General features: G+C 38.4%; 1 protein-coding gene across 1 annotated transcript; it reads left to right on the top strand.

The window, feature by feature from the left end:
• Positions 1–298: 298 nt before the first annotated feature.
• LOC123515605 (ATP-dependent RNA helicase SUV3 homolog, mitochondrial-like) lies at positions 299–8,620 on the top strand. Its single transcript, XM_045274391.1, has 17 exons — positions 299–652; positions 1,147–1,282; positions 1,397–1,529; positions 1,805–1,905; positions 2,503–2,624; positions 3,096–3,264; positions 3,679–3,790; positions 3,993–4,162; positions 4,517–4,685; positions 4,874–4,979; positions 5,261–5,402; positions 5,559–5,717; positions 6,235–6,414; positions 6,845–6,993; positions 7,351–7,547; positions 7,861–8,048; positions 8,454–8,620. Exons 3-17 carry the CDS (start codon positions 1,430–1,432, stop codon positions 8,526–8,528), a joined length of 2,139 nt encoding a protein of 712 aa, XP_045130326.1. The 5' UTR covers positions 299–652; positions 1,147–1,282; positions 1,397–1,429; the 3' UTR covers positions 8,529–8,620.
• The last annotated feature ends 70 nt before the right edge of the window (positions 8,621–8,690 follow it).

Below are 8,690 nucleotides of genomic sequence, written 5' to 3'. Positions count from 1 at the left end.
ATATTTTATGAGATTTTTTGTATGATCTTGTTGATTTCCGTCTTATTTTGCAATGCACACTGCTCGATTTAATGCTCCCCCACCCAAAAACCCTTATTTCCCCACAGGTGCCTGAAGATCGCTAGGAATGAGAGGTAGGCTTACGTTGGAGTCGAAAAAAATGAAAAAGAAATGTATACATTTGCGACGTTGAAGACAAATACCATCAATCATTTCATTGCATTTCTCACCAGAAAAAACATAAGTTAAATCAGAAATTTGTTTGTTGAGTGAAAAGTCCAAATTGCGAAATGACCGAAGTCAGCGTGGTGTGCGTACCCGACTGGGCCGCTGCCTGAAACAACAACAACAACCCAGCGTGAGTGTTACAGTAGGCAGGAAGGCAGATTGAGGATACAAGTTTGATTTTGATGATTGACAGTTAGTGACATTCAGTGCCGTTCCCATAATGATACACGCGTGATGTTCATTGAAAAGACGGACTCCTAGTATAGTATGTGGTGCAGGCTGCGGGGCCCCGGTGTGGCGGCCAGGTGGTGTGTGGGGAGGCTGTGGCCCAAGTGGCATGAGGCACCCTCCCTTTGGCACCACAGTGGTGTGTGGCGCCCTCCCATGTGGCACACCTGTGGGCCACTCAGCGTGATACTATCAGGTAAAGTATTGTCCAAAATTATATCCGTTTCTGCGGCAACAAAACTTGTTTGGGGTTTTATGGGAATAATCCTTGCTTGCTAATTTTGAGTCAAAGATTTTGTTTCTAGATAAAAGTATGATGCTTTTTCAAGTGTTGATGTGCACAGTGAAATGTTCAACAATGAAATGAGTGATTTGAATTAATCTATGCAAAAATAATTTAACTAACCTAACCTAATATTCCAACCCAACCCTTGGTTGGAGGCATTGATCTTGTTTCAATATTGTTATTACTTTTTCTGGTAAATTTCACTATTATGGTGGGTATTCTGTCTTGTTTGGGATATGTTGATTTGTTATGATATTGAGATCCAATTTCTTTTACTTGGCAAAAATTGTCGTCATAGTAACTGAGAAAGTGCATTAATTTATGTGAAATACCTAGCTAGTGTTAGCAGATAATCTGTTGTATTCTTCATTTATTGAATTTTTGCATTAATGATTAATTTTCAGACAGGAAATAACGCCACCCAGCAATCCCCCAGGGCTTGTGTGCACATGCAGGCTGAAACACAGGCGTGGAGGTGGAGGGACTCGGCGGAGCAGCAAAGATGACATATCGCATCTGTTCATTCCCGTACCGGTGAAGGTAATGTGTTACTTTCTGTGTATTTTTTGTGAACATCTAATGTATTTGTTACTGTATGTATACAAGTCTGTCATGTGGTAAGCAAGTTATTAGCTTTCTTAATAATCCTTTCAGGCAAGGCAGGATGAGATCAATGTTGGTGAGGAAATGGCTGGTCCACTAAAGAAGGAGGACATTTTGCGCATCTTGAACCGGTTCTACACGAATGAAACAGTCAAGGAGTTGGCCAGAGAAAATGGTTTAGATAGTAAGTGCATTTTTCATATTATAAAGAATTGATATGTTATGTTAGATAGGTTTGAAGGTCTGTTTGATTTAACTGACTGTGAGAGTTTAGTAAATATTTGTTTGTTACTTTATATTTTTCTCATTTTTTTGCATCAGTTTTCCTTTTTCATCAGAGGTTGACTGGGATGAGAGTGAGAATGATGTGTGTTTGAGTGTGCCATGCTGTGTCTGAGCCATAGATAGAGTGATAGCCTTTTATTTAGGGGTTTTTACTTTCTTTTTTTCTTGGGACAGATTACCTTTACCAACAAACCTTCATCAGTTTCCGTAAGTTCTGCCTTGAGTCTGAGAGTCTCCCAGTTGACCTTCACATCATCATCAGTGACATTGTTCAGGTGTGTACTGGAACATATTACTTGTGGGGTATGTGCTACTGAGAACACTAATCTGATAAAAGTCATTGCAATGAAAATTTAGTCCTGCTATCAGTGCTGTGTTTGCGCATCAGTCTTCTTTTTTACGTGATGATTAGGTTAACACGATTCTATGCCATCAAAATATGTACCTTTTTTTTTTTTTTTTTTTCATGCACTTGTACCAGGTTGATTTCTCTGGTAGCAAGTATCACTATTGATGTCATTTTTAACTTTTAATTGTATTTCTTAAATCTGCATGATATATACTGCTTTGGTACAGGTCCTCAGTGATAATTAGATAAGAGAAGCACTTTGAAGCATGCAGCCAGAATGATAGGAAAGTTGTTTGTGTTGCTCTGTTTACTTATGAACTCTTGGTTATCTTATCTTGGGTCCTATACAGATAGGGAAGGAAGAATTGAGTGTGCATAGTTTATTTTCTTATTCATTCATTTATTCATCTATTTAGTTATCTATTTATCTATTTATTTATTCATATACTTACTTGTTTATTTACTTTCCAATATTGAGTCATGATGAAATGTTTAATGTAACCTATTCATTGGTGACTGGCAGGGTGCTGGACACATTCACGACATCTACCCAACCTTCCTGAAGCATGCACAGAAAATATTCCCTCATCTCATATGTATGGATGACCTCTACAAAATATCAGACCTCTCAAATCCTCCAAATTGGTGAGTATAATTTCTTTAGTCTCAAATCTCTTCAATCTGATGCTTATATCCTACATTCTCCCCAATTTACTACTGTATGCTATTCAAAAAAGTTTCTCTCTCTCTCTCTCTCTCTCTCTCTCTCTCTCTCTCTCTCTCTCTCTCTCTCTCTCTCTCTCTCTCTCTCTCTCTCTCTCTCTCTCTCTCTCTCTCTCTCTCTCTCTCTCATCTTTATCTTTGGGCAGACACATATTTTTCCTTAGTCATGAATGCAATGAAGGAATTAGCACTGAAACTAATTGACCTAACCTGTGGATGAAGATGTGTATGTTATTTCAGTATTAAAAAACGTGCTGTGATTTGAAGAACACCAACACACCAATGGAAGAGATGTCACCACCCCACTGTTACCACACTAAATACTTCCCTTTTACACTAGTATGTGTATAAATGTGTGGAGGTGAAAACTTATCACCAAATGTATGTTTTCAGGTACACAGAAGCCAGGGCGCTGAATCGAAAAATAATATTCCACGCTGGACCAACAAACAGCGGCAAGACGTATCATGCTATGGAGAGATTTTTGAACGCTGAATCTGGCGTCTATTGTGGTCCCCTTAAGTTGTTGGCCAGCGAGGTGTTCAACAAAAGTAACAGCAGGGTGAGTGTGCTGCTAAATACTGCATATTTATTACACTTTTTGTTTTTTATAGTGATTTTTAGGGAATACAGTTGTGAATCATGTAATTTTCATATGGTAATTTTTCCTCTTTCAACTTTCGTCACTATATTCTTCTGTAGTATTAATCATTTTATGTAAGTTGTTTGTGATTATGCAACAATTCTTTATTCATTGCATAGTGCCTCAGCCCCACTTGTGAGTTCATTTAATTTCTCTAGTATATTTTCATTGTCATCAATAAATGTTCTTTCATAACTAAATGATATCTTATGAGCAGAAGTACTGACACTTCCAGGTAGTACTTTCTTCAGACCTTACACGCAAGTTTACATCACCCTCATTCCTCAAACCTCTGTTGATTTCCATGAACATTTGAACATTTGTTCCTAACAGGGAACTCCTTGTGATCTGGTAACTGGAGAAGAAAGAAGATTTGGCAGCACTGATGGCTGTGCAGCTCGACATGTGGCTTGCACCGTGGAGATGACGTCTGTTAATGATGCTTGTATGTGTGTGGCTTTCAGTATATATATGTATGTCCAAACCGATTATATATATATCTTTATTCAGTGTGCAGCTTCAATGGATCTCAGAAATATGCAATAATTTGATGTCTATGCAATAGTTTGATGTTCATAGACATGTTTTTAAATTCAGTGAAATATGATTATATTCATTAATGTTTTCTTTTCTTCTGTGTTTTGCAGTTGATGTGGCTGTGGTTGATGAGATCCAGATGATCCGTGACCCCGGCAGAGGCTGGGCATGGACCAGAGCTTTGCTGGGCCTCAATGCCAAGGAGGTCCATGTTTGTGGCGAAGCTTCTACCATTGGACTTGTCAAAGAATTGGCCATTGCAGCGGGTGAAGAGGTGGAGGTGAGGAATTAATATTGTGTTTTTATCAGACAAATTGTTCCTATTGCCTGATCTTGGAGAAAACTATTAGTTCACTTACATCTGTATAGGGAATTACAACCATTGTTTCTTACATTTCAGTTAAGTACTGCATTGATAAGTCAATTTCAGTTTTTTCTTTTTTTCTCAGTTTTATTAGTTGTACAATTGTGGTGGTACCGGTGAACTCCAGCTTCAGCATTTCAAAATTCCTAAAGTGCAAGATGAGTGGAGTCAGTGATGGGTTGCTTGTTTCTGATCCTTGTTGTTTAAGTTGTACTTTATTTTCACCTCCAGTTCACTTACCTCAGTATAACATGATGAACATTGTTACAGGTCAGGAGATACAAGAGGCTGACAGAACTGACAGTTGAGGATTATGCTTTGCAAACTCTGGACAATGTACATCCAGGAGACTGCATTGTGTGCTTCAGTAAGAGAGACATCCATTATGTCACTCGAGAGATTGAACGCAGAGGCCATGAGGTCGCTGTTATCTATGGAGGTTAGTAGATGACTTTTATTGATTGAGTATTGTTTTTGCCTGTGGACAGAATGAAGGAAATGATCAGGATGTATGTGTGTGACAGGTGATGTCCCCACTCACCATCAAGGGTTATAATTTAGAAAGATTCCTAAGAAACATGTGGAAGATAGAACTAATGTATTTGTTTTTGCTACATTTTTGTCCAGGATTGCCTCCAGGAACTAAACTTGCTCAAGCCCACAAGTTCAATGATCCCAAGCACCCATGCAAGATTCTGGTTGCAACAGATGCCATTGGAATGGGACTTAACCTGTATGTTTCATTACTATAATCGTAACTTGGTGTTTATTGAATGGTATAGGAATGGACTGATCTTTATTACATATCTGTGCATATCTATTACATCTGTGTGGGAGTTGCATTTGAATGATGAAGTTTTTTTTCTTTAATGGAGGTTAAAGAACCCTTTGTAAATCTCTGTAAAACAAAAAAGTAAACTGGTAACCATGAGTTGAATCATATTGGGATTTTTATCACTTCACATTACTAAAGAGTTTGCCCACCAGTGAGCATTACTTTCTCTGAATAAACAGGAGCATCCGTCGCATCATCTTCTATTCTCTGATCCGGCCGATGATCAATGAGAAAGGAGAAATGGAGATGGAGACAATCAGTGTGTCGTCAGCGCTGCAGATCGCAGGACGGGCTGGACGCTATGGCACCCAGTGGGAACATGTGCGTAACACTACTGATATCAATACTGCTTGTGAATGATACCTTAAAATCTTCTTTTGGGTGTGGACATAACTTACAGACATTTTAGACCAAATTTACTATTACTCTTCTCATATTTTCTTTAGTAGATGAAGCTCTTAAGGAAATGTATTTCAGGGCTATGTGACATCAATGAAGCCTGAGGATCACTCCACCCTGTGCAGGCTGCTGTCCCACGTGCCTGATGATATTGAACAAGCAGGACTTCATCCAACAGCAGACCAGATAGAACTGTTTGCGTATCACTTACCCAGCTACACACTCTCCAATCTCATAGTAGGTTACGTGGTTTGTTGTATTAGATGTTATTTTATGCTTTTTTTTTTTTCATGTAAAGAAATATGAGGGATGGAATAGTGGCAGATGATGTGATTTGCTCCAGAAGTGTAAGAGGAAGGTTGTTCATTGTGAGAGGATTTTGTTGATTTGAAGGGAAGTGATGCAGCTGCCTGGTGGAGGGACATTTGACAGGGGGTATGGGTTGGTTGTGAGCTGCAATAGTTAGATTTTGAAGGAGAATTTTGAAAAGTATTTATTTGTATTAAAATTTACTTAAGTCAGTTTGTCTCATTGGTCTTGCTTCAATGGCCAGTAAGTGTTGTCATGTTTCATTAGGCAATCCTTCAATGACTGTTTAAAGGCTTTCTGAACCCAGATGTCTGGATGAGCATGGTGAAATTGAAGGTGTAAAGAGTGGTAGTAGTGATAATGGTAACAATGACAATAATCATGTTCAAGAAATTTTAAAGATTTAGCTCTATGTATTTAACAGAACTCTCTTTTCTCTTCTCAGGATGTTTTTGTGAATCTTTGCACTGTAGATTCTTCTCTCTACTTCATGTGTCTCATGGATGACTTCAAGTTCCTCGCTGACCTGATCCAACACATCCCCTTGCCTCTTCGTTCTCGCTATGTCCTCTGCTGCTCTCCCATTAACAAGAAGATGCCCTTTGTATGTGCCATGTTTCTCAAGGTGAGTTGTGTAGCATTTCTCTCTCTTGCTTTGTAATTACATGTGTGCTGTTCCCAAAAGTCAAGTACAGGCACTTATGTGTGATTGGATCTTTTATGTTTCAAGTGAGTATAGCAGTTTCTGCTCTTGAGGCTTGGAGCTCAAATCCCTGATCACAGTCAAGCTATAACATCTTGTCTTTCAACTTGTACTGGTGGTCTCAAGAAGCTGTTCACAACCACAGAATCAGCTCACTCCTGTGATGTGTGCTACATTAGTAGACTTATTTCATTATCAGTTATAAGAGAAAGAATTAGGATACATGACTTAAATATAGCTTTTCATTTAAGAGTCACTTCTCTCATGGTTGTATTGTAGGAATGCTGGAATCCTACTCTGTTTTATTAGCAAAATTAACTATCTCAACAATATTTATTTTTTTGTACCACAGTTCACACGGCAGCTGTCACAGAATGAGCCGGCCACTCTTGATTGGTTGTGTCACCAAGTGAAGTGGCCCTTCTCCACTCCAGCCACTCTACTGGATCTGGTGCACCTGGAGGAAGTTTATGATGTGTTTGATCTCTATCTCTGGCTGAGGTGAGCATTATCTGACAGTAGTGGAGGAGTGTTGAGCTTAATTTCAAAGTGATGTATTAGTACCAGTGTAGTGGTCTATATCTTCCGTCTTGAAATGGTGTGCTAGTGTTAGTGTTGTAGTGCTAGATCTGTACTTTGTAAAATAATTGGCATTTAAGTGTTTTTCTGGGGAGTTGGTGTTACTCTTGCTCAGTGATGCTGTGTGCAGTGAGTGTGGGATGCATTTTGTTTGGTGCATCCTGTACTTACGAGTAAGTCTGTCATTACTTTTTTTTTTTTTTTTTTTTTTTTTTTTTTGTCATCTTTTCCCCAAGTGTCATATTTGTAACAGTAATATAAGTTTTCTTCAATTTTCAGTTACCGTTTTCCAGACATGTTTCCTGAGGGGGAATTGGTTAGGGATTTGCAGAGGGAGCTGGATGATCTAATACAAGATGGAGTCACACAAATTGTGAGGCTGTTGCGCAACTCTGATACTCGCACCTCCACCACTGCAGCAGACACTGAAGACACTTTCATCATGGATCAGCGCCAAAAGAGTTCAAGTAGAGGAAGTGAGTGTTTTGCTTGTGCTTGTATCCTGTATTGAATTAATGCATCTATGACATTATTTGAAAAAAATATACTTTTCAATAAGCAATACTGTAAACCAGGACCTCCACTCTTAGAAGTCCATGTCTTGCTTCTATGAAGATTTTCTTCGTATGTATAATTCTTATAAGGTTGTTACTTTTTGACAGATCTGGGTAAAAGCTTTTCTGATTACTTATATATACTAATTTATTTTTCAGTAAAAAGCAAAATTTTATTATTTCTCGTTTAACATAATTTATTCCGTAATTAGTTGTTATTCTTGATTCTTCATAGATCGATCACTGCCTTTGACAAGTTCAGAGGATTTGCACCAAGAAACCACAACACTTCCAAAGGCAAAGTTTCCTGCACAGTATAGAAGGAAGACCATGACCAGGGGGAACCTGACGGAGCGCCTCCTTGCCCAGGGTCTGCTCTCACCCAAGATGTTAGCTGAGTTGCAGAGGGAATGGCAACAGCAGGTATGTGTATACTGTATTTGGAAAAAGTGCACTGTTTCTGGAGAGTATTAAGTTATTTTAATGGTTGAGGCATTGCACATTTAAAGATGACAAAGAAGGAAAGCATAGTGGCTGGGACAGAAGAGTCATCATCTAAGCAAAAGAGGAAGTAAGAGTAAAGGAATGATATCATCATTAGGGATTGGGAAAGGAGTAATATAGGAGTTATGCTGTGTTAAGATTATACTTGCCAAGTGGTTAATTGATTGAAACTGGACTTTGCTGGTGTCAATGAAGGCAATTTTATGAATGGTGTATTATCTGTTAAGAATTAGTGGTTGTGATGTGAAAAACGAGATTACTTTTATACAAGAATCACGTTGTTTCTCACAGTGTACTTCATCAAATGTGTGTCTTTCTTTGCAGGGGTCTGAGGATGGAGAGGATAGTGAGGGTGGCTCCTCTGGAAGACCCAGAAGAAACAAACCTGGTAAAAGGTGAATACTGTATTATTTTGTATGATAAAATGATATACATTTATTGTAAATATGTGATCAATTGTTTGATAAATTAAAATTTCCATTTATATCCAATGTTATTTTTGTACAATGGCAAGAGTGATGGCTCAGCTCTAGCCTCTGTTCCTCATTATACAATACAATA

This window comes from Portunus trituberculatus, chromosome 39 (genome assembly GCF_017591435.1).
Source record: "Portunus trituberculatus isolate SZX2019 chromosome 39, ASM1759143v1, whole genome shotgun sequence".
NCBI classification, from domain to species: domain Eukaryota; kingdom Metazoa; phylum Arthropoda; class Malacostraca; order Decapoda; family Portunidae; genus Portunus; species Portunus trituberculatus.
Note: the sequence above shows the minus strand (reverse complement) of the source record. Positions and strands in the feature narration are given on the sequence as shown.

Excerpts from the sequence above, each read along its gene's own strand:
- LOC123515605 (XM_045274391.1), top strand. The coding sequence starts at position 1,430 with ATGGCTGGTCCACTAAAGAAGGAGGACATTTTGCGCATCTTGAACCGG. Across the intron at positions 4,980-5,260 it reads ATTGGAATGGGACTTAACCT|GAGCATCCGTCGCATCATCT; the intron begins GTATGTTTCATT and ends CTGAATAAACAG. Across the intron at positions 6,415-6,844 it reads TATGTGCCATGTTTCTCAAG|TTCACACGGCAGCTGTCACA; the intron begins GTGAGTTGTGTA and ends TTTGTACCACAG.